Genomic DNA, 25703 nt, shown 5'->3' with positions numbered 1-25703 from the left:
TGGAATCGCAAGGCCATAGATTTAGAATAGATAGAAAGGGCACATTGTGGTGTGTCATAATTAATTTGTTGAATACAATAGGATTTTTATAATGTTGACACAAAGTAAGGAATATTTACACTAAGTTCTCTTTTACCTCTTATCATTCATTAATTTAATTGTAGGTACTGTTTATATTGTACATAGTCCTGTGTGTTGTATATTGTGTCCTATGTTACTTTTGTGTTTATTGTCTCTATATACACCATGGGAAGGGGGGCACGTAATTGAATTTTTCTGTATGTCTTGCACAAATTGGAAAATGACAAAGTTGAATTTGACTTTTAACATGTGTCTATAGTGTCAGACACTAATTGTAATGTTAAAAACGGATACTGCTGTAATATAAAGTGAAATTCTACCATGCCTCAATGTATCAACTTTAAACATACACTAAATGTTCATGTTAGAAATGTTCATTTCCATTATTTCCACCATGTGCAACATTTCCAGAACAGCAATGTCCATTCTATCAACTCCAAATCTGTGCTATGAGCTAAATTCTCCTGGTGCATGCAGAAGTAGAATTGCTATCTTGTTTTGGATGAATGAGTAGAAATTAAAAACGGAAATCTTGTTTTATTAAAGTAGTTTTGACATGTGATATTTTATTTTATTTTATTAGACATTTAAAAAAAATACAAGATTCCAGAAAAATGTCAAGGATGCTACACAAAAAAGTCAAGACTTATTTCCATTGTGGTCCTTGATATAGATAAAGATATAGATAAAGATATTGTTTCATTGTGCATTGATTAACTACATTTGCGCTTCATTACTTTACAAAAGTTATACTGGCACATGGGTCTAATACAGCAATGGATTATGGGTAAATGCAACGTTAAAGCAGTGCCAATGTAAGACTGACTTTACATTAAACGAATGACAATAATATAGTATAAAGTAGGGTATTATTTGGACTAAAGAATGGTGTTGTCTCACCCTACTCGCATGTTGAGGGAGAGCACCATACATTATACACTGAGAAACCACTGCCGAGAATCAGCTCTCTGGATAAACCCCACTTTGCCCGACAGTTTGTCGAGTGTCGGTTCTTGCTTTATCTGCTCCAATTCCTGCGTTGTACAGTAGGTGGCGGTATGCGCCATTAATTCCCAAGAAGAGGAGTAAGAGGACATTGTAGAATGGATTGTACAGTAGGTGGCAGTATGCGCCTTTTGTGGGCGTGATCTGCCATTTAACCCATTGAAGAAGAAGAAGTTTGTCTGCAATGGTCTTCCGGTCTGACTTCCTGTCCTAATGTTCTAATCTACACTTCTGCCACCTGTCGTCACAGAGGGGAATTGCAGCCATTTTGTATAAATGAATAAAACGCAGGAAAAATACGGGAAAATATTTTAACGGGAGGACGGCGGGAGAGAAGGTTGAAATACCGGAGAATCCCGGGGAAAACGGGAGGGTTGACAGCAGTGTTGCGATGCTCATATCAACAACACTGGTTGCACGCACACTAATGCACTGGTGCAAGCTCTCTCCCTGCAGGCAAGTGTGCTCATGTGCATAAATGTTCCCTCACATAAGGACAGACTAAAAACAGTGCCTAATTGCCTCTACGAATGGAATGTAACACCTGACGACGGAGTGCAACCTCTTCCCATGAGCAACGCATCACTGGTTGACAGGTATGGCCATTGGGTGGGTGGCGCTGCTGATCGGTGCTGCTGAGCGGCCATCACAGCGCGGCCGTCAGCGCGGCCCTGAGAGCGCCGCTGGCTCTGCGGCTCTGCAGCTGCATATTATTGCAAAAGTGGGCCAAAAAAAGAGATTTAAGTCAAGACTGAGTGCAACATTATACAATTTGTCAATCAGGACAATTGTTCATTTAATTTCCCCCTTTTCCCTTATAGACTTATATTTATGACAAGTTTGTTTTATTAATTTATAAATTGTATTCATTTGAATTTTAATTGTATTTAATACCATGGGGGTATAACAAGAACGTACGTGTGTGTGTGGGGAGAGTGGGGTGGGCGCAAGAGTATAAGAAAAAGAGGGGGCGAGAGAGCGTGGTAAGGGGGGAGTTGGGGGAGATGGGGGGAGTGCCTACCTGACAGATGCCTTTGCAGCAGAACGATAGAGAGTGTGTGTGTGTGTGTGTGTGTGTGTGTGTGTGTGTGTGTGTGTGTGTGTGTGTGTGTGTGTGTGTGTGTGTGTGTGTGTGTGTGTGTGTGTGTGTGTAATGTTGCGGGGGAAATGCGGACGGAGTTCTTTTGGAACAAGGGCATAGCATTATAGCCTAGTAACCATCTAACGAAACATTTTTTAAATCATAATATTATGTTGATGCTTTAGTTTGACTCACAACACACTGTCGCAGCAGCAGGAAGGGTTGTTACTCGAATTCTCAAATAGTTTTGAAAATTTGACGGGATGGGATCCCCCCGCCGACCTAATGCTGGATAGGGTCCCTCTCACAGGACGTGTGTGTCATTCATAAGGGATGTAATGGACCGTGTCGATCAATATCAGTGTTTTTGATCCATAGAGAGGTGATACGTTTTGAGGATAATCAACGTCATCGTTCAAAGATGGCAAGTGGAGTTTTTCTACACAGTCTGGAGCGATTTATGCTGAGTCCACTTGTCACCTGGGTAAGGAATGCAGATCATTGATTTCGCATCCACAACATCGTTCATTTTCACACAAACAAACTTATTGTGTAATTTATTTCTTATTAGGTGAAGACATTCGGTCCAAATGATGCGGGCATGCAGTTGGACTTCTCAGAATTACTGGATGGGGTCTTTCTGAATGAGATCATGACCCAAATGTAAGTTATTTTGAATATGGCTCAATTGGCAGTTGCTGGCAGTAACGTTAGCTGGTTCGGTCGGTCCTACTGCACTTGGCATCGGCTGGTCCAGCCGTTTATACCCAATCAAGTTTGTTAGCAGTGTCCAGATTATGCATATTATTCCCTGGTGCTAATTTTCATTTAGCCCCTTTCGTGACTGTGATGCACGCCAACATGGCCAAACCTTGTTTGTTGGCGTGCATCACAGTCACGAAAGGGGCACATTTTCACTCTGTGGTCAATTCGTTATACCTACCATATTTGGCTTGTCACTCGGGTGTCATCAATTACTGTGATAGGCTACTTAGTTAATAACAAACTAACCATCCATTTGACATGTTAGTTCTGCTAATAATAATGGGCAGCCTTTGACAATGGGTTGCACTTTGACAGTGCTAGGCTACTATATTTAGTGTGAATTCTGCTGGGTCAGCTGCAGCCACTCAAGAAATTTAACATGCGTTGTGCATTACCTTTAGAATTAAGTGTCTTCCATGTATCTTCATGGAAGACAGCTGCACTGATACACTACCCAGCCTGCTGTTACATTTTAACCAGTCAAGCCTCACTTGTGAACAACAGTGCTGGCTTTGTCACACTGCAGTTATAAAGGGGATCTTTGTAGTCGTCTCGTCGTTAGGTCAAACTTCCTCATCATAAGTTCCAGGTTAGAGTTGCCCTTTAAAAGCTAGGGTTAGCCCGCATAAAGGCTGCACACACAAACTCTGTTTTGCTATAGTCTACCTTTTTGATTGACAGCCACTTGGCCAAACATAAATAAACAGGCAAGAACTAGAGTTTGGTAAAGTAACTCTGTCTGGTACTGATGAGCCCTGACAGACATCATGGACATGGTCAAGACGCTACTTAAGAGATTAGGATTTGGGTGCCTTATGTTCAGAAGGAATTATCACCACCCCTGATGAACACTAACTGATGGTCTTCTGGCAGTCTTCAATACGACAAAGAGTGGTTGGCACGTGAGGATGGCTGTGACATCCAGCAGGTCACTGATTGTCAAATGTAGTAGTTACTTGGGGAAAGCCTACACCCCAGCTACTGAAGGAATCATGTTAACTGCATTGATAATATCCGTGTTCGAGAGCCCATTAGAAGAGGCAGTGATGATCTAATGTTCTTGAGGATAATGGTGCCAGGCCAAGGCTACCAACAGTATTCTTAACACCCTCGCCACCCCCCACCCACAGGCTCACAATAAACAGCTCTGAGGGGGGGGGGGAAACAATACTGGGTTGACGGGGGCGGGGGGGGGGGGAGATAATCTCCAGGATTGGGAGACCCTCAGGGATTAGAGTCTTGTTGCTGCTGTTAGCAGCAGTGGGACACAGATGGCTGGGGAGGTAGAGAAATAGCAGAGAGAGGGAGAGAGGTAGAGGATGGGCATTGCTGAGAGGGAGACACAACACTGATAACTCATAGATATAGGTCAGCTGCCAACTAGGTCTCTCTCTCTTTCTCCACATCTCTCTCTCGTCTCCCTCTCTCTCCATCACTCTTTGGTCTCCATCTCTCTCTCTTCTCTCCCATCTCTCACTCCCTCTCTCTCTCTCTCTCCAGCCAGACTGAGCGGGGTTGTCCCAAACATGCCATGTCCAAGCTTGACAACAGCAGATTCATTGACTGATCTAGGATCAGCGTTGGACTTTTTGTATTCTCTAACTCAATAGACTTGCTTTAGATCCCTCACCTCAGGTTCATATATAGTCCACACCATCATCATCATCACCAGCATCATGCATTGAGAGGGGCTGTGGGAGATTTGCATAAAAATGTTAGCTATGTGACACTTACATTCAAGCATTTGACCTGACATGACACTTTCATTTATTAAAAAACAGGCATTAATGGATTCAATTGACCCCCCCCCCCCCCCCCAACTCTTTCTTTCAGCCTATGAGGCTCTTGCTAACCCCCCCTCCCCTTTATTTTTTGGCTGAGAACATGCAGACCAGTCGTCGGCCCAAAGTGATGATGTCATTCATGCAGGCTAAAGTTAGACATGAAAAGATAGATTTTCTTTATTTCGTAGGAATTGTGAAGCCGAGCCTTTTTAGCAGATGTCCTGCAGCCTCGTTGCACCCTGTTCTTTTGACAAACTCTTTGTTCGCTTGACTTGAATGCAGATATGGAGTAATATGCTTTGCCCCCCCCCCCCCCCCCCCCCCAATTCTATTTTCAGAAATACCACAGCCACACTGAAGGATGTGAACAAGGTCAGCAGCGACCCAGGTCAGAGCATCCAGAACCTGAACCTTCTGGTCCAGCAAATCAAGACCTATTACCTGGTGAGTTGGGAATTTTCCCATCTCTCAGCTTTTCTATTATAAACCATAATATAAACAAGGTGGCCTGTTGGGATGTTAGATCCTAATGTGGAAAACTGTGATTTTATATGTCTGCACTTTATGTGCTCATTCTATGGCTGTCTTTTTTCTGTTGTGAAGCACTTTGAGCTGCAGTTTCTGTATGAAACGTGCTATACAAATAAAGTTTATTATAAATTAGGGCTGTTCTCGACTAAAGAATTAGTCATAGATAGTGGTAATAGTCGACTAAAGTATTAGTTGTTTTAATTGCCAAAATTTCCCACATGTGATCACACAGAAGGACCTCTTTAAATCTAGTGCTTACTAGAGATGTGCTTTCAGAAAATATCTCATTCAGCTTGGAAAACAAGCATAAAAATCAACTAGCTATGGGATCTCTCTCTGTCTCACTCTCCTCGCTCTAACTTTATACCATCACATGAATGGTACTGGAACATTTGACTTGGAATCAAGCTTCAACTTTAACATTGAACACTTGTGCACACATTATGCACTCGTACGGGGCACCTACACAAACACATGACGCACACACACACACCCATTATGGCATATGGCTGCTTATTTATAGAGCGCTTTTATCCAAAGCGCTTTACAATTTGTTACTCACATTTTACCCATTCACTCACACATTCACTCACTGACGGCGGAGGCAACCATGCAAGGTGCCAACCTGCTCATCGGGAGCAATTAGGGGTTAAGTGTCTTGCTCAAGGACACATCGACACGCTGCCCGAGAGGAGCGGGAATCGAACCGGGAACCTCCGGATTGCCAGACGACTGCTCTACCTCCAGAGCCACTGTCGCACTGTCGGATACATAGTCCACTACGCTACGGCACATCTGTCCCGCCACCGCTGGGCCGCTGATGATCTGGCTCTTCTTAAGACACATGCCCTACATATCTGTCACGTAAACATCTGTGCAATCAGACCCGGGTCGGGCCTGGCCAGGACTGCAGAGCTTTTAGTGTGACCCATTTGAGATCAGGAGATTCCCCCGGCAGATGCCACTGCTTTTCAACATGTTTTTTTTCTCTTATCTCTCGTATCTTCCTCCTCTCCCAACGGCATTGTTTAGTAATTACGCTCTTTTCCACAAAGTTCACTAAGCAGTGGTTAATTCGGGTTGAGGATAAGAGAATGGAGATCTCGACAGAGCAGATTAAGGATGAAGTGGAAGCTTTTTGCTATCAAAAGGGAACAAGGACACGCGGTGTCATAGATGCGTATAGATAGAAGTGTATGTCCTGTGAGCTGCCACTAGGGGAAGAGTGGCCAACCACGAGTGAGTTACTAATAGTTAGCGACGTCACTAGGTATATAGATGTGCTTCACATCTAACCCCCCCATATCTGTATGTAGAGATTATTTAGAGCAATCAATAGCTTCTACTGTATGTGCTTCTGAGAAGTAGAGATTAATTGGGTCAGATGGCGTTATAATGACGCGTTATAAGACGACAACAGACCCATTCCTTTCATCTGTTCTTCACTGCAGATGGTGGGATACGGCTCACTCTCATCACAGTTATTTTTTTTATTTTTTATTTATCCTTTATTTATCCAGGAATGTCCCATTGAGATACAAGATCTCTTCTTCCAGGGAGTCCTGAGCAACACGGCACACAACAAGTTTCAACATAAAACAGGGCATTAAACAAAAAACATACAATTCAAATATAAATACAGAAGGCCATTTGTGCAGTGGCAAGGAGCATAATCAGATCAGCAATAGCATCAGGTAAAACATTTACATGTTTCATAAAGGGCTAATCGTAGCATACCTTTAAAAGCATTCACAGTAGGAAGTGCCTCTAGACAAAGTTTGACTTGCAGCGTATTCCATAAAAAGGGAGCATAGTGGGAGAATGCAGCTTTACCAAGCTCGGACTGCATCAAAGGAACATTTAAAAGCATCCCATTTGCTGCTCGTCTGGTATTAAAAAAGCAAGTATAAAAGGACAGAAGTCTGGAGATATATAAGGGCAGCTTACCTAGCAATGACTTTAAGGATAAAAAATCAACATGTGTGATTGTCTTCTTTGGTACAGAGAGCACCATCCTAAGGACTGATACAAAGTGCAGTGGTTATCTAAGCTGCCTGGGGACAGGACGGAGAGAGACGAGAGTTCCACGCCTTTAATACTGTCCGTGTGGGAGACGTCGGCTAGCCCTTTAATACTGTCCGTGCGGGAGACGTCGGCTAGCCCTTTAATACTGTCCGTGCGGGAGACGTCGGCTAGCCCTTTAATACTGTCCGTGCGGGAGACGTCGGCTAGCCCTTTAATACTGTCCGTGCGGGAGACGTCGGCTAGCCCTTTAATACTGTCCGTGTGGGAGACGTCGGCTAGCCCTTTAATACTGTCCGTGCGGGAGACGTCGGCTAGCCCTTTAATACTGTCCGTGTGGGAGACGTCGGCTAGCCCTTTAATACCGTCCGTGCGGGAGACGTCGGCTAGCCCTTTAATACTGTCCGTGTGGGAGACGTCGGCTAGCCCTTTAATACCGTCCGTGTGGGAGACGTCGGCTAGCCCTTTAATACTGTCCGTGTGGGAGACGTCGGCTAGCCCTTTAATACCGTCCGTGCGGGAGACGTCGGCTAGCCCTTTAATACCGTCCGTGTGGGAGACGTCGGCTAGCCCTTTAATACCGTCCGTGCGGGAGACGTCGGCTAGCCCTTTAATACTGTCCGTGCGGGAGACGTCGGCTAGCCCTTTAATACTGTCCGTGCGGGAGACGTCGGCTAGCCCTTTTCTCTTATGATGTATGAGATGGCTACACTGGCTATGCTAGCAATTTAGTTTAGTTTATGACCGATAGGTGGGGGGGTTCATGTGAAAAGCTCATTTTTGGAAAGAAAACGACGAGACGTCATATATCCCGTGTTGGGATCCTGTATGGTGTCCTCCATAAAACAAAGACGTCTTATCTAAGTTTCTCTAGGTAACACACCAAAAGTCCATAGACTCACCCTAAAGCGAGCTACACTCACATATACTCAGTGTGAAGCTTAGAGAAGGAGAGTAGAGGAGGAGGTGACGTGGGCGCCGGTCCAGAACGCCAAAACGTTCCCTGCTGGTAATAGGGTGGCAGACACTGGAAAATGTGACCGTCTGTGGAGGCTGCTTCTGAAGCTAAATGGCCCTTGTCAATTGCGCCTTTCGTCACACTTGGGAATTAGTAATAGTTTCCTGAACATAAAGAGGGTCTCTATTTCTCATGAGGAGCAATTAAGAATCATTATTACTCTACACACACACACACGCACATGCACACATACACACCATACACACCATACACACCATACACACCATACACACCATACACAAACACACAAACGGTGGCGAGCTGGAGAGTGTCACCGCTGCACCAGGGAAACTGCCCCTGCGCTTTAGCCATTCAGATCACTTTTCATTCTGTTGGCCATGGCTCCGCGTTTTATTCAGGCAGTCACTGTGCGCTATACATACATCCTCCCTCCCATTCAGGTTCACGCTGGCTGCACCCCAAGAAGAGTTTTCTTGTGCCATCTTTGTCTCACTCTGGAAATGCTTCCATCTTGCCTTTTTCTTCTACCTGTTTCTTTCTCATCCCTCTCTCATTTGTCCTTTTTGCAGGATCATCTGAGGCAGTTGGTCATGACGCCTCTGCCCAGCGTGTCGGTGCTCGGAAGGACTCCTTATTGTGGTACGCTGCTGGTCTTTTTTTCTTTTCTTTCTTTTAAAGGAACATGCCAACATTTTGGGAAATTAGCTTACCGCCTTCTCCAGAGAGAGACAAGAAGATAGATACCAGTTTCCTCTCTGTGTGTTCAGTAGAAAGCTATCTGGCTGCACGTTAGCCTAGCTTAGCACAATGAATGGAAGCGGACATGTACAAGTAGCCTTCGGGAGAGGTGTTAGTTGGACAATGCATAGGCTACCTGTACATGTCCGCTTTCATTCATTGTGCTAAGCTAGGCTAACATGCAGCCAGATAGCTTTCTACTGAACACACAGAGGGGAAACTGGTATCTATCTTCTTGTCTCTCTCTCTGGAGAAGACTATAAGCTAATTTCCCAAAATGTTGGCGTGTTCCTTTAAGGAAACCATAGAAGTAGAATGCATAGAATAGACATTACCATACACATCAACACACTCCTATGCAGAGAGTTGGGTGATGTTCCACTGTGTCAAACATCTCTGCCCAAAGAGGAAGTAAACTAACCAGTGCTACCTTTTACTCATATTATTTTCCCTTAACATATTGAATAAGTAATATTACATTATTGTTCCCCCCATATTATTTAGTCTGTTTTATAAATAAGAACCGGAAATGAGTTGAAAGTCATAAAGGTGTGGTTTCCTTACGCAGGAAAAGACATAGAACGATAGTCTGATTACCTTTCTGATAATTACATCACTGCATAACTCATAAATGTTCAGACAAGTCTCATTTGTGGTTATTTGTGATACTCTGTATACACCTAATTCAAAGTCGCATTTTCTTTCAAACTAATTTGGTTGCATATGTCTGGATTTGGTACAAATCGTTGCTCTCTCCGGGCAGAGTTGTTTTAACAGGCCGTGACGTACAGGTGTAGAGGCAGAGGTGTTTAGCAGGTTGTGACGTACAGGTGTAGAGACGGCCCTGCATAGGAGTGTGACATCAACATTCCATTTCCATGAAGGAAACTCAGGGCACTGTTTGACCTCTATGTAGAATAAAAAGATTGGCTGTGCTGTGTCAGTACATGGTTGAATATATAGTATGTAAGCTGAGGCTCAGAACATGTACTATTGATTTTCACATCGAATGCCGCCCTGAGACTTAATTTTTGAGGTTATGTGTATAAATGTACATTTACATTTTGTCATTTAGCTGACTCTTTTATCCAAAGCGACTTGCACGTTTTGTACGACAAGTCAGCAGGAAGGGCACAACTCTTATCAGTTGAGTAACAATGTTCATCAAAGTGTTCAAACTTGAGTGCTACAGTGTCAAGTGTATGTTAGTATATTAAGAAGAGTGCATGACTGTAGAGGACAGTAAGAAGGTTAGTGTATAATATATAAATAATTCAAATATTGATTGAAGAAGTGTGTCTTTAGTCGACGGCGAAAGATTGGTCAGGTTTAGGCTGTCCTAACTGGTGGACTTGCTGTAGACCAGTGACACATGCTGCTTTTCATGTCTAAAATAGTGGGGCATTAGAAACAAATAAGGAGAAACACTGCTCACTCAGTGTAGCTCCATACACGTGATCTAATCACACACTGTTTCCACAAACACAAAATGTAAATGTAAAGAATTGCCTCCACTGATACCCTGACGGAGGCAGCTCACTGTGGAAACTGTGATTAAATAATCTATATGGGGCTTGCCTGGACCAGACCATTGAATCCGCCCACTCCACCGATGACTTGATTCCGGTCTGGCATCATGACATGAAACGGCAGTTATCCAATGAGTGCCATGGGGGGACCTATGAGGCCCGCCCTTAAGCTGTTAAGCGCGGGGAGCAGGAAAAACACAGCAGTTTGCTCGTAAACCTCTTTTTCCGACATAAACTGTTAAATATGTTTCTGACAACATTGTAGGTGAGAAATAGGATATGCAATTGCTGGATCTTAATTAATATTTGATCTGCCACGCCTAGTTTGACAGTTTGATCTGATACGTTGGTCTCTGGTGATTGGTTAGTGCTGCGTGGGGAGGATACGTTGGTCTCTGGTGATTGGTTAGGGAATATTGAATCCCCCTCCCCCACGTAAATCGATCAGAGTGGAGGCAATGTCAGACCGGTGATTGAAAGGGAGTGTAATGAGTTGACAATTCTGTCTGATGTCAGGCAAATGGAGCTACATTGAGTGTGTGGTAATCCTTATTTGATTATTGCTGCCAATACCAGCACCTCATGGTGTGAGTTTACCTACTCATTGGGGGTCTTAGAAACACATAAAAAAAAAAAAAAAAAAACTACTAACCTTCTTACTGTCATGCACTCTTTTTAATATACTGTACTAACATACACTCAACACTGTAGCACTCAAGTCTGAACACTTTGATGAACATTGTTACTCAGCTGATAGAGTTGTACCCTTCCTACTGACTTGTCGTACAAAAATTGTAAGTCGCTTTGGATAAAAGCGTCAGCTAAATGACTAAATGTAAATGTAAACAGCCTCAAGAGAGATTTCCTCACTGTCTCTTTCTGCGGTCAAAGGTTTAATTCAATTACCATTATTCTGATCGCCATGGCTGCTTTTGATGGTAAGGTTTTGGCAAATGGCGACCCACATTCACCCACCAGCAGCACACTGTTCTCCTTCATCCCAGCGGTTCTTCAGTCGTTGCAGACTTGTTTTAAGAAGTGATCCTTGTTTGTTTTTGTCTCAAACAGAGCAAAGTCTGGAGGAAATGAAGAAGTTGCTGCTACTGCTGTTGGGCTGTGCTGTCCAGGTATGCAGCAGCCACCTAACATCTAAAACAACATTCACATTTATATAGCGCTTTTCTAGACACTCAAAACGCTCCCCACAATGTAGGGTGGAAATGGCCTCCTTCACCACCACTGGTAGCACCCAACCTTGGGCTACGCAGGCTCAATGACTGCCATACACTGGCACCCGGCACACATCACACTACACAATGGCTGAACGGCTCAGGAGACGGATTGATATCAAGGGGGGAAGGGATGATTAGGTGGCCTTGATGTCAGAGACCTGATTGTGAATTTGGCCAGGAATGTCGGGGAACCCCCTACTCTTTGCGATAGGCGCCCTGGGTTCTTTAGCGGCCGAATTCAGTCAGGACCTCGGTTTAGCGTCTCAAACACTTCTTGGCTAGCCTCAGACACACTACTACACAATTTGTTTCTGAGTTCCTCAACTGACTTTTCAGAACATGTGCAGCTTATTATTTTCAACAACATAATAAGTCTGCTTCCTAATCCAAACTAGACATTTATCTCCTGAGTTGAAATCCTCTCAAAACACGAATCCTCTCAAATGACTCAATCGCGTTCATTCTAATCTTTTCAAATTTGTGCCGCACATTCATGACCCCTAGAGGAAGAACCCTCTTGATTTTGGTGTGACCCTGTGGCCTTTTCTTGAGCGCCACCATCAGGCGCTTAGGAGTGTATCTCCTAATCCATTAGTCATACAGTTATGAAACTGATATTATCTAGAGATGCGTCTACTCGCGACAAATTTGCCATGAGGACCTATGAGGCCCGCCCTGTTGGATTTTCTGCCATTTAGAAGTGTATTCCCCCGCTCCCCCTAGCCTATTCACCTGATCCTCCTGATCCTCACCAAACATGCTGTGTGGAATCTGGGGATGAATTCTTTTAAATGTGTAATTTAGATAATTGATAGTCCTGTTGAAGTGCTGAGTCATCTGGCCTTGTGGTGATGCTCATAAAACTAAAAACATGAACTACTCCTCAAGGGCTTGCCTGGTCATGATGATATTTGAAATGTACTGTTACTTCGTGATATCCTAGCTTGTAAGATGTAAAACTATATGAGCAGTGAGCACCATTTACATTTCTCAAAAACAGCTTCTGTTTCCTCTTATATAGGTCCACATGATTCTCAGTAAACCTCATGTGTGGCGTCTAGTGACCACAATTTTTTTCCCCAAGTTGTATAAAGGCAGTTGGTAGGCCGTTTGACCAGATTAGGGGTGTGGTCAAAAGGTGGACTGAGGATTCGGGCCCCTTCAGGGATATGCCCGCAAATGTATAATTGACTGAACGCATGGACAGGTCGTCGGACCTGGTTTCATCCAGACTGTCCCCGGAGACTTTCGGAGCCAAAATGTCAACATTGATGATAAACAGTAAAAGGGTCTTAATGAATATAGTCACAAACGTGAGTATTGGCTTCTCTGGGGAGCCGTAGTCACAAACATTAACTTTGTTTTAGGAAACCTTGAATCTTAAAAAAAAAATGTTTTAAATAAAAATAATTCTAATCGGCTCACATTGTCTCAATGTCCAAGGTCTCACTTTTTCACAGTTGTTTTGTCTATTTTACAATTGTTGATATTGAGAGCTGGGAGGAAAAGCTCTAGACGTCTGTTGGTATCAGCAGATGCTCAGGGTAACTCATGTTCAAGGTTCACCACTTCTTGAACTCCTAATGGAGGTCAGTTAAACAGTGGACATGTTCTCTTAAAAAGTGAGATATTGCTTTGAAGAGACACATTTAGAGTTGAAGTCCCTTCATTTTGTTTTGTCCAGGACATACTTGTCACATTATGTGAAAGGGTTTCTAAACGTGTCCCTTCAGTTTTCCTAAAATAGCCATGTTACTGTAAGCAGTAACTGGTCTGCATCCCCTTAACAATTGTATGTATTGAGCTGTACTGTACTGTACCCATTCTGCAATCTGTTAATAAACTTTTCAATCAATTCAATCAATCAACCAATCAAGTGTCCCATGCGGAATGTGGACTGTTAATGTTTAAAGGACAATTGTAACCCCCCCCCCCCCCCCAAAAGAGACGACTTGCATATCAAAGTATTTGCTCAAGGGGGGGGGGGGGGGGAGACACTGTCTCACCCCTCCAGCAGGACGTCTGGGTCCCGAGGCCCTACCAGCTCATTTACTACAGATCCTAATCTATCTTCGTCTTCGCTTTCAGTGCGAGAAGAAAGAAGAGTACATCGAGAGGATCCAGACGCTCGACTACGACACGAAAGCTTCCATAGCAGAGCACATCAAGGAGGTATCTGGTGACACACGTTTGTTTGTGTGCTGATTTGAGAGTGTGTACTGAGCAAACCAGGCATGTCAATGTAAAAGTTACCCTAAATGTTATAGTATTGTGGAAATATGACTGAATTCCCTTGAGAAACTATCCTTCTGATAGCCAATCTAGTTCCTGAAAAGATTGCTGCTTGCTGCATTATCTACTAATTTACCCTGATTGGCCCTGATCAGTCAGTCAGTTGTCAGTAGTTGTAAAGGATATCAGCTAGCTAGTCCACAAACGAGTAATGAAATACAATTTTGTTAATTCTAGTGGTTCAAAAACATTACATTACTCCTGACATTAACAATATGTCTTTTCTGACTGAATGAACTGTACTTGTACTGGTTCCTAAACATCCATACTTGATATTATTGAGCTTCCCATACGTTAGCTGTGCAGAACATGCCCAAGACAATCTCAGCAAACAATGCAATCTCATGGCCCATAAATCAGTTTGTGATTGGCATCGCTTCCAGGATGTTTGTGGGATTGCTTCCCTTTCCTTTAGAGTGTTATATAGCTGGAGCTGCATGTGAAATAGTGCAGAGTTACAAAGCCCACAAGTCCACGCCAAAGTTATTATTTTCCTGCCCCCCCCCCACCCCCCTCTGTCTGAAACACCTAATTTGTAGTCTAGACTTTTCCTCTGTTACAGGTCTATGTCACCACGTAGCACTTGTGTATCTCCGTTTTTGAAAAGTGCTGTATCTTCAGTCATAATTTGTATCTGCAATTCCTAGTTTTACAGTTTGATCTGAACCAAGGAAGGATAAATGAAAGAAGGAAGGGTCACTGTGTAGCGTGTGAACGCACATTGGTGTCAAGTGTGGAAACTTTCAGTTCGGCCAACATTTAGTGGAATGGGATCAGCCATCTCCTCGTCTATGACCCGTCATTTAAGCGGGTTATTACCTCGGATGTCAGAATCATCTGCAATTTGTCGCATTGTTAACTAGCTAATGTTTGATATATTGGTTGATATTTCAAGTTTCAAGTTTCTTTAATATTTGTCATACAGAAGTACAGAATACTTTTATACAAAATGCTTCTTACTGTTACGCTCCAGAGACTGTGCAAGACAAGATAAGTATGAAATAAAATAACATAGTAAAATTAGAAGTAAAAAAATGAGGTCACAGTGTTCAGTTTAGACATATGTACAATGTTCGATGCAGAATAGACGTAGTTACCATACAATATACAATACTGTGCAGTGTACTAATATACAATACTATGAATACTTCCTCGGATAGCTTGTATATTTTATTAGTGTGCTTCTCCATTCATCTCCCATAGGCTTTGATAGAACTGGCACCAAAGTCTGGCACCAAGCGGCACATAGAATGCTGGTATTCTGACATGATGACCCTTCCTTCTTTTATAGTTTCCTTGATCAGAACCAGGAAGTGCCGCAGCACAGGGGAGCAGCGGCTCATTTGCATTTAAAGAGCGGGAGCCTGAAGTGCCGCAGCACAGCCTGTACAGATGTAACAGCCGTAGGCGTTTCTTTGACCATAAAAACATGCAAATGTTTGTAAATAATAATACGGCCCATTTAATATAATCCCCTTCCAGCAGAGATGATGATCACGTGGATCAATGGAATGTCTTGTAAGCTGACTGAAATGCAAAGTTTATTGGAAATTCTTTAGGATTTCCCCTTCAGGAGACAACGGGTCGCTGTCGTCACCACTAGTGGACGACCCTAATGAGACGACACACACACTGATAGTCACCAAGTCACACCTGTGTTTTTATTGTGGCACAAAGCAGGGATTTTAGTGTTGAGGATTTACTGGGAAGAGAAGACGGTGAATCCACGTCTGCGACGTTTAGTGAATGCTTCTGTGTGAGGTCGGTTTTCACTTGTTGGCCAAGCCACAGTCTTTACTTTATAAATAAACCATATACCGGTAGGTGAAAATGATGCAGTGTTCTGGCTTCCTCTGCCCTCTGCTGTCCTGACCTCGTCTCTCTCTCTCTCTCTCTCTCTCTCTCTCTCTCTCTCTCTCTCTCTCTCTCTCTCTCCCCCTCTCTCGTCCATGTGTCAGGTCACCCACTGTCAGGACAGCGTGTTGGAGCTGCAGTGGCTGGAGACCAACCGACTGGACCCTGAGGAGCTGGAGGCCCTGGCCAGGAACATGGCCCTGCACCTCAGACGCCTGCTGGACCAAAGAGACGCCCAGCTGGAGGTAACCCGCTTCCTGTGTCACTTTACTAGGATCTCTTTTTAGAGTTAAGTCCTCGGGACAAAACATTATCCACATACAAGTGATGGTGAAACCAAGATTAAAATGACAATTTACACGATCAAACATCTACAAATTAATCAAAATGGCATTCTGCAAATGTAAAAAAAAAAAACTAATTAATAATGGGGTACTAGTCTCTCCAGGCACTTAACATACCAAGACCAATGTCAGCAGGGGAGCATGTCTATGTTCCCCGGGTCCTATGTTCCCCGCTTTGATTGATTGATTGATTGAAGATTTTAGACCACCAGCCCTGATTCCAAACTCTAACCTTAACCAGTTCGAAAGAGGGCCTAAGCTTAACTGTTTGAAACAAGGCGGACATTAATAATTAATAAAATAATAAAAATTTATAAAAATGTCAATCTATTAATCAATCAGCTCTACAGGATGGTCTTGGTCTTGGGGATAGGCCTCATCTCAGAACGCTGACACAGTGTAGGGATGGTGTTCTCCCGGAAAGAGCAGTTGAAGAGATGGCAGAGAGCGCTGGCTATCTTTCTATTGCTCCCCAAGTAGATTGATTAGCAATGAGGCTAGCCATGCATTATGGGAATCAATGGGCATTGCCAGGAGCTCTATTTGACCCATCGGAGTGCTCCCCTCCAAACTACCAGTTGGCCCTTGTACTCTAGGAACACGTCGTTTCAACACTTCCTCACACTGTGTCATCACACTGGCTTTTATGATGAGCAACTTGATTGATGTTGAAGGTTAAATTGGTCATATACATTTAACGAGTCACGTCTTGCCACCTCTAACCTAGTCCATTCCCCCGTCCCTTCCGTTCTGCAGACGATAGCGGAGCTGATGCAGGAGCGGGAAGGCGTGGTGAGCTCGCCCTGCAGCCCGCTGTTCCCCCGTGTGTCCAGCTACTTTCCCAGCATGCAGCAGCAGCAGGCGGGGACCCAGCAGCACCTAGCGGTGGAACTGGCCGACTCCAAGGCCAAGATCAGGAGACTCCGTCAGGAGCTGTGAGTACGGAATGCTCATAGATAGACGGGTGTTCTTTTATTGTCCACGAGGGAAATTCGATTCATCCCTTGCATACTTACAGACGGACAAGACAGTGGATTAGAGGAACCAGCAAGAAGCTAGCAAGAAGATACTGGTACTATATTAAACTAGAGATCTTGAGGGATCTAAAGGTACCGGCCTGCTAGCTTACAGCCTGTAATGCTAGATCTGAGAGCATGGCCATTTTCAAGAAGATCTGAATGAAAATGGGCTCAATGGAACCACACAAGACCTCTTTACAGCCAGGCTAATTTATGTTAGTCACATGCAGAATTAGGCCCAATTATTGTTTTATTTATTTGTGATATCGGCCTTTTCCTGCTCTAAACTATCGTTATTATATCAGCCTTTACAAATCGGTTGACCTCTACAATGAATCAATAACGCCAATGATAAATCAATAACGCCACTGTAAAAATAAAATGCCACAGTAAAACACAGTAGGCTACACAGAAAGAAAAAAAACAGGAGGTATCATTCTAACCGAAAATATTTAAAAAGAAACGCAAAGCCCTCTACTCATTCTGGGAACGTTTGTGTGTCTGTGCGTTTTTGTGCATGTAAGCTTATGCCTGTATGTGTGTGTGTGTGTGTGTGCATATGCGGGTGTTAGCACAACGGGTCCAGTTCCCGGGGGGTTCTGTTTGTGAAGGAGCCTAATGGCAGAGGGGATGAAAGTGGCCCTGCCTCTGTTTGTTTTGGACACAGGGGCAGGACATCTCCTACCAGAGGGCAGGATCTGAAAGCGAGTGCTGAGGCTGGTCATAGAGTCACTGTGGCATTGAGCACTGCTCCCCACAGAGCGTGGTCCCCCGAGGGGATCATTCTCTGCAGCTGGGCCTTGTCGGTCTCTGAGAGACCCCCGTACCAAGCCAGATGTAAAAGCTGTGGAGGATGGGAGGGGCTATGTCCAGATGCCTCAGTCTCTATAGGCAGTAGGTCCGCTGCTGGCACTTTTTTCGCACATGGTTTGTGTTGTCGTTGAAGGTCACTGTCCATCATGGTCCCAACATACTTGTAGCTACGGTTCTTGTAACCCTCTCCGTTGAGTGTCAACTGTGGGACAGGGTCAGCCTTCCTCTGGAAACCTATGAGGAGCTCCTTTGTCTTCCTAACGTCTATCTGGAGAAGGTGCTCCTCGCACCACCGGCGCAGCTTCTCTGCCTCCTCCTCAAAATGGGCAGGGCTGCTGGAGGTGTCGACCCGTGCCGTGTCGGATGCAACCTTCACGGCCATGCTCACGCTGTCCGAGCCCCTCAGGTTGTTGGTGTATAGTGAAAACGGGACTAGGGAAATCACCGTCCCCTGGAGGAGTGCCGGTGGATGTGAGCATGACAGGAGAGGTTGACCCTGAGAAACTGAGGAGGAAGTCCAGAGGGTCACGTCACGTGGGGATCAGAGGATCACGTGGGGATCCACCTGGAGCTCTTGCAGTTGATGTGGTGCAGAGGATGTGGGGCTGCATGCAGTTAAAGGTGGATGATGTGGTGCAGAGGGTGTGGGGCTGCATGCAGTTAAAGGTGGATGATGTGGTGCAGAGGATGTGGGGCTGCATGCAGTTAAAGGTGGATGATGTGGTGCAGAGGATGTGGGGCTGCATGCAGTTAAAGGTGGATGATGTGGTGCAGAGGGTGTGGGGCTGCATGCAGTTAAAGGTGGATGATGTGGTGCAGAGGATGTGGGGCTGCATGCAGTTAAAGGTGGATGATGTGGTGCCGAGGATGTGGCGCTGCATGCAGTTAAAGGTGGATGATGTGGTGCCGAGGATGTGGCGCTGCATGCAGTTAAAGGTGGATGATGTGGTGCCGAGGATGTGGGGCTGCATGCAGTTAAAGGTGGATGATGTGGTGCAGAGGGTGTGGGGCTGCATGCAGTTAAAGGTGGATGATGTGGTGCAGAGGATGTGGGGCTGCATGCAGTTAAAGGTGGATGATGTGGTGCCGAGGATGTGGCGCTGCATGCAGTTAAAGGTGGATGATGTGGTGCCGAGGATGTGGCGCTGCATGCAGTTAAAGGTGGATGATGTGGTGCCGAGGATGTGGGGCTGCATGCAGTTAAAGGTAGAGGAGAAATCCACAAACGGGCGGGTGTGTAATTTTAGTCATCACCGCGTCTTCCACTGAGTGGTTTTGCCTGTAGGCCAACTGCAGCAAATGGAGGGCAGGTCCTACTTGTAAGAGGAGGCGAGGTAGTACTGGTATCTTCAAGGCCGATGTCAGGACCACAGGTCGGTAGTCGTTCAGCTCTACAGGATGGTTGGTCTCTAATGGGCCTTGGATGAAAACACGCCAGTCTGTGCAGGGCCTGCGGCCTCTGGTGTTGCCTTACTGGACTATTCTCTGTTTCTCCTTCAGCAGCTGATCAACTAAATGGTCTGGTGCCTACGGGTGGTTTCCGTCGGGATCTGTTGGCCTGATTATTAATGTTGCCATTACACAAGAACCAGCTGCTTCTCCCCTCTTGTTACACGAGATATACTGCTCATATGTGGGCAGCACAGAGTCCAGGTGTTAGAATCCCCCAGGATGATCTTGGGTGTGCCACAGGAGGCAGTCTCTAGCCTCTCAATACATTGGTAGACTGTCTGAGAAGCCCTAGGTGTATTAGCTGATGGTCGTCAAAGTCACCTACCCAAATTCCCCTGGGTAGGTAAAGCTTTAAATTGACAACAGCCCCAGCTCATCTGTGCAAATTCTGTCTTTAGAGGAACATTATGGGAAATGCACTTACTGTCTTCCCCAGAGTCATTTCCTCCTGTGCGTTCAGTAGAAAGCTATCCGGCTGCAAGCTAGCCTAGCTTAGCACAAATTAATGGAAGTGGATATGGACCAGCTAGCCTAGCTGTTGACCAAAAACACCTCTCCCACGGAGTTTTAAGCTAGGCTAGTGGTCCATATCCGCTTCCATTAATTTGTGCTAAGCTAGGCTAGCTTGCAGCTGGATAGCTTTACTGAACACAGAGAGAAAATTGGTATCTATCTTCTTGTTTGACTCTGGAGAAAACAGTAAACGCATTTCCCATAATGTTGGCGTGTTCCTTTAACATGCACAGAGGAGCACCAGCGTTCATTAACATAGAAACAGACTTCCCCCTTTTTTTAATTTTTATACCGGTGTCATGTTCAAGTCTCTGTCTGCACACATTGGCCCGAGAATCCATTTAACTGAAGGATGACATTCTGTAAATCCTCAGATAACCATGTCTCAGTAAAACACATGATACACGCGTTCCCTGTACTCTTTCAGGAATCCGATGTTGTGTTTTAGTTAATTGATCCTGTTCTGCAATGATCCGACGTTCACGAGGAGGATAGTCGGGAGCGGGAGTTTAGTTTTGCGCCTCTGAAGTTTCCTCCATATTCCTCCCCGCTTGCCTCTCTTCCTCCTCTGCAGGTCTCTCCGCTGGAATTGGTGTCCAAGCCACCTTTGCTCTCTGGTCTCCGGTGGTAGAATACCCAGGTCTATGTTTCCCTCACCGTACTGTTTGATGTCAAAAAGAGCTGCTCCCCGGTGCAGGAGATGGCTTGCTTCCCCTTCGCTCATGTGTGGGCAATGGCAGGGAACCCTTGTGAGAACATATATTGCCCCAAAAATGTATACTTCCTTTAACTTCCCTGTTTGGATCCGTAACACTTAAAGGAACACACCAACCTTTTGGGAAATTAGCTTACTGTCTTCTCCAGAGAGAGACAAGAAGATGGATACCAGTTTCCTCTCTGTGCGTTCAGTAGAAAGCTATCTGGCTGCACGTTAGCCTAGCTTAGCACAATGAGTGCCGGTTAGCCTAGGCATTGTCCAACTAACACCTCTCCCGAAGGCTAACCGGCACTGTACGATTCCATTCATTGTGCTAAGCTAGGCTAACGTGCAGCCAGATAGCTTTCTACTGAACGCACAGAGAGGAAACTGGTATCTATCTTCTTGTCTCTCTCTGGAGAAGACGGTAAGCTAATTTTCCAAAATGTTGGCTTGTTCCTTTAAGTCAAACATACGATCAAACAAAACAGAAACACGCCACACGGTTAACGATAGCAAGACCCCAGTTTAAGCCAAGCCAGTTTAAAGTCTGCTCACGGCTTAGAGCGTCCAGCATTACTCTGTCACTGGCCGAGAATACAGACCTGAAGACCCTAAATGTAAAGGCTCACTTGACCGGAAAAACAATGCTGATGTACACCGCCCTGCAGAAGCTAACCGCAGTAACTACACTGCCCTGCAGAAGCTAACCGCAGTAACTACACCGCCCTGCAGAAGCTAACCGCAGTAACTATACTGCCCTGCAGAAGCTAACCGCAGTGACTATACTGCCCTGCAGAAGCTAACCGCAGTAACTACACTGCCCTGCAGAAGCTAACCGCAGTAACTACACCGCCCTGCAGAAGCTAACCGCAGTAACTACACTGCCCTGCAGAAGCTAACCGCAGTAACTATACTGCCCTGCAGAAGCTAACCGCAGTGACTATACTGCCCTGCAGAAGCTAACCGCAGTAACTACACTGCCCTGCAGAAGCTAACCGCAGTAACTATACTGCCCTGCAGAAGCTAACCGCAGTGACTATACTGCCCTGCAGAAGCTAACCGCAGTAACTACACTGCCCTGCAGAAGCTAACCGCAGTAACTATACTGCCCTGCAGAAGCTAACTGCAGTAACTATACTGCCCTGCAGAAGCTAACCACAGTAACTATACTGCCCTGCAGAAGCTAACTGCAGTAACTATACTGCCCTGCAGAAGCTAACCGCAGTAACTACACTGCCCTGCAGAAGCTAACCGCAGTAACTATACCGCCCTGCAGAAGCTAACCGCAGTGACTACGCACACAGTGAAACTGAGAGAAATGGCCTTAAAGTAAAGACTATCCAGTGATTTTGTAGTTACTGCAACTTTGTCACAACATAAAACGGATATTGAGAAGTTCAATTTCACTTATAATTCAAGTTTTGAAAATAATTGTAGCTACTGCGGTTAGCTTCTGCAGGGCAGGGACATATTTCCGGCTGATGCTGTCTTTCCTGGGTCTCCTGCAGCTTTAGGACAATGAATGGACTATTAATACATCACTCCCAGCTTCGACTGTGGTTACCATGAGCAAAGCCTTCTAATAGACATTTCTCACTCTGATAAGGCAGGGGATCTTTTATATTTTGAAGCGGCAGTTAAAATCGCTAAGCCAAAACTAGCTTAGCATTACAGATCAGCTCACCAGCGTTAGCAATTTGGCTTTTAAAAATCTTAACTTTAACTACACTTAAAATTCTTTGGTGAAACGCAATTTCCCCACATGCAGTATCCAGGACAATGTTACTGGTAAACAGGAATGGAAATGGAACTTTCTCCACAGGCGGTAAAGAAAGGACTCTGGGCTTTTCAAAATTACAAAGATACGTGAGAGGTCTATTGCATGCATAATATCACACATCCCTAAACTCTGAACAGTTTTAAAACTGTTTAAACCTGTTTAAAACGGGTTAACTCTCAATAGCTGCCAAACTAAATTAATGTGTTTCAAAACTGTGTTAGAGTTGTTAGAGTTTTGGGATATGTGTTAAACATTTAATGTGCATACTAAATCAGCATTGTTTTGCATTTCGAGTCCCTTTTTAAAGGCATTGCAGTATATAATGCTAGGTCACATTTCCAATAGAAAACGAGCCACTCTTCTGTCAGTGACCTTAGTCAGTGTATTTTGTACTTCACTACCTGTTTCTCTCTAGTTGAATTACTGCCCCAATAGAGATCTAAGTGAACCACATAGCACTGCCCACCTTTCTATCCTCTAGCCAGTGGTTCCCAAAGTCGGGGTCGCGACCCAAAGGTGGGCCGCGAGCAGCCACGGGTGGGCCGCGAGATGATTTTAAAAAAATTAAAAAAAAATTAAAAAAAATTAAATTTTTTTTTTTTTTTTTTTTTTTTTTTGTCAGGCCACTGAACTTAGAAGCAGGCCAGGACAGTGTTTCTAATTGTATTCTAAAATGTGACTATATGGTTTTATATTAACTTAATAAATAAACAAAAACGAAAAATCTACTTATTTCAACGAACATTTCAAACTAAATAACAGATTATGCACATAAAACGCTGAAAACAACCGAAGCAACAATAGTATTTTAATGAGGCTATTATTATTATCATTATTATTTTGCAACAAGTTAGCCCTCTCATAAATAGCACATATAAATGAATAACTAACTTGAACTAACTTAATAGGATTGAAGTGATATTTGGCTTAAAAAATCGGTCGCATGGCAAAAAAAGAAAAAAAAAGCCAGACGATGTGCATTGGGCCGCGGCTCTCTGACGCCTTATTTTCTGGGCCCTGGCGTGAAAAGTTTGGGAACCCCTGCTCTAGACTAGAGTCTAGAGGTCTCATGTTCCAAACAAAAATTATTTAGTTGAAAGTAAAGTCATACTTTGCTATTGAAAGAGAGAGAGAGAGAGAGAGAGAGAGAGAGAGAGAGAGAGAGAGAGAGAGAGAGAGAGAGAGAGAGAGAGAGAGAGAGAGAGAGAGAGAGAGAGAGAGAGAGAGAGAGAGAGAGAGAGAGAGAGAGAGAGAGAGAGAGAGAGAGAGAGAGAGAGAGAGAGAGAGAGAGAGAGAGAGAGAGAGAGAGAGAGAGAGAGAAGAGAGAGAGAGAGACTACAGTATAAGATGCCTGGGGGAAGTCTGGCCCACATTACTGCCTGCCTTGGCGAGATCCATGGCCTTGTACTGCCATTGACCCACATTGGCTTTGCCTTTCTATGCACACCCCACACAAATGCACGTGCGCATACACACACACACACATGCGACCACACCACCAGCATTGCTGCTAACCCTAATCTGAACAAGCCCTCAATCTCATGTCTCCATCTCTGCTTTCCGTTCCCATCTCTGTTCTGCTACCGTTCTCTCTCTCTCTCTGTTGAGATATGCTGTCTCTTGCTCCAGGGAATACACACTATCACATAAAGCCATCAAGTACTGCATGACTGTGCGCTTTTGGAAAGAAAAAACGGCATTGAACAGCACCTCTCTGTGTTTGCGTAGTAGAAATTTAATAATAGCTCTCGATAGAACTGCCTACTTACTTCCTGTCATTAAACTGATTCTTCCCCCATAGGAGATTACAAAGTCACGCATGAAACTAGGAAATAGGCTGCCAAGCTGATGGCTGTGGAGAGGATTCAGGAGATTGTGTGTGTGTGTGTGTGTGTGTGTGTGTGTGTGTGTGTGTGTGTGTGTGTGTGTGTGTGTGTGTGTGTGTGTGTGTGTGTGTGTGTGTGTGTGTGTGTGTGTGTGTGTGTGTGTGTGTGTGTGTGTGTGTGTGTGTGTGTGTGTGTGTGTGTGTGTGTGTGTGTGTGTGTGTGTGTGTGTGTGTGTGTGTGTGTGTGTGTGTGTGTGTGGTGCGTGCAGCTGTGCGTGGGTGGTGATGGCTATGAAGTAGACCTATCTATCATACTGTATGATTCAGTTTGTAAAACATTTACCCAAATATCACTAACAACCTCTGTATTGGGCTTGAATGATAAGTGTGTGTGACTGTGTTTATACTTTTGTAATGTGGATATGTATACCAACCTACAGTACCACAACCCTCCCTCTGTCTTCCCACTCCTCCTCTTCTTCCTCCTCCTCTGTTCCTCCTCCTTCATCCTCTGTTCCTCCTCCTCTGTTCCTCCTCTTCCATCCTCTATTCCCCCTCCTTCATCCTCTGTTCCTCCTCTTCCATCCTCTATTCCCCCTCCTTCATCCTCTGTTCCTCCTCCTCTGTTCCTCCTCCTTCATCCTCTGTTCCTCCTCCATCCTCTGTTCCTCCTCCTCCATCCTCTGTTCCTCCTCCTCTGTTCCTCCTCCTCTGTTCCTCCTCCTCCATCCTCTGTTCCTGTTCCTCCTCCATCCTCTTCCTCCTCCTCTGTTCCTCCTCCTCTGTTCCTCCTCCTTCATCCTCTGTTCCTCCATCTTCATCCTCTGTTCCTCCATCTTCATCCTCTGTTCCTCCATCTTCATCCTCTGTTCCTCCTCCATCCTCTGTTCCTCCTCCATCCTCTTCCTCCTCCTTCATCCTCTGTTCCTCCTCCTTCATCCTCTGTTCCTCCTCCTCCATCATCTTCCTCCTCCGTCATCCTCTGTTCCTCCTCCTTCATCCTCTGTTCCTCCTCTACAGGGAGGAGAAGAGTGAGCAGGTGCTGGACTGCAGACAGGAGCAGGAGAACATGGAGGGGGAGCTGAAGAGGCTCCAGCAGGAGGTCAGTGGAGAATAAAGCTCCATATCAAGGAACCCCAAGTAGATCTACAGTAGCCCTGTGTGCAGACCCCTCAAACCAGCCCTCTTTTCTTGATCCTCCAATCACAACTGTCTGTTTGTTTGTCCGAGAGAAGCAACTGTTGTGATTGGAGGATCAAGAAAAGAGGGCAGAGCTTGAGATCGGTCAAGTATGTTGTTGTCACAATACGACACAGTAGATTTCCGCACGGACTATTAACATATATTATGACCAATATGGTACA

The 25703-nt window shown here is 44.8% G+C and overlaps 1 protein-coding gene across 4 annotated transcripts in view; it reads left to right on the top strand.

Annotated features, from left to right (window-relative positions):
- The first annotated feature begins 2242 nt into the window (after positions 1-2242).
- ccdc88aa (coiled-coil domain containing 88Aa) overlaps positions 2243-25703 on the top strand; it is a 62680-nt gene continuing 39219 nt past the window's right edge. For 3 of the 4 annotated variants that reach the window (XM_084319378.1, XM_084319376.1, XM_084319375.1), the window contains exons 1-9: positions 2243-2651; positions 2739-2830; positions 5055-5160; positions 8818-8887; positions 11584-11642; positions 13836-13919; positions 15998-16138; positions 16994-17172; positions 25360-25441. In XM_084319378.1, coding sequence (XP_084175504.1) covers positions 2589-2651; positions 2739-2830; positions 5055-5160; positions 8818-8887; positions 11584-11642; positions 13836-13919; positions 15998-16138; positions 16994-17172; positions 25360-25441 — 876 coding nt within the window. In that variant the 5' untranslated portion in view covers positions 2243-2588. The remainder of the gene's footprint in view (positions 2652-2738; positions 2831-5054; positions 5161-8817; positions 8888-11583; positions 11643-13835; positions 13920-15997; positions 16139-16993; positions 17173-25359; positions 25442-25703) is intronic. The other variant, XM_084319377.1, reaches the window with a different exon arrangement.

The sequence above is a fragment of the Notolepis coatsorum genome (genome assembly GCF_963971535.1).
Source record: "Notolepis coatsorum genome assembly, chromosome: 7".
In the NCBI taxonomy this organism is placed as follows: domain Eukaryota; kingdom Metazoa; phylum Chordata; class Actinopteri; order Aulopiformes; family Paralepididae; genus Notolepis; species Notolepis coatsorum.
Note: the sequence above shows the minus strand (reverse complement) of the source record. Positions and strands in the feature narration are given on the sequence as shown.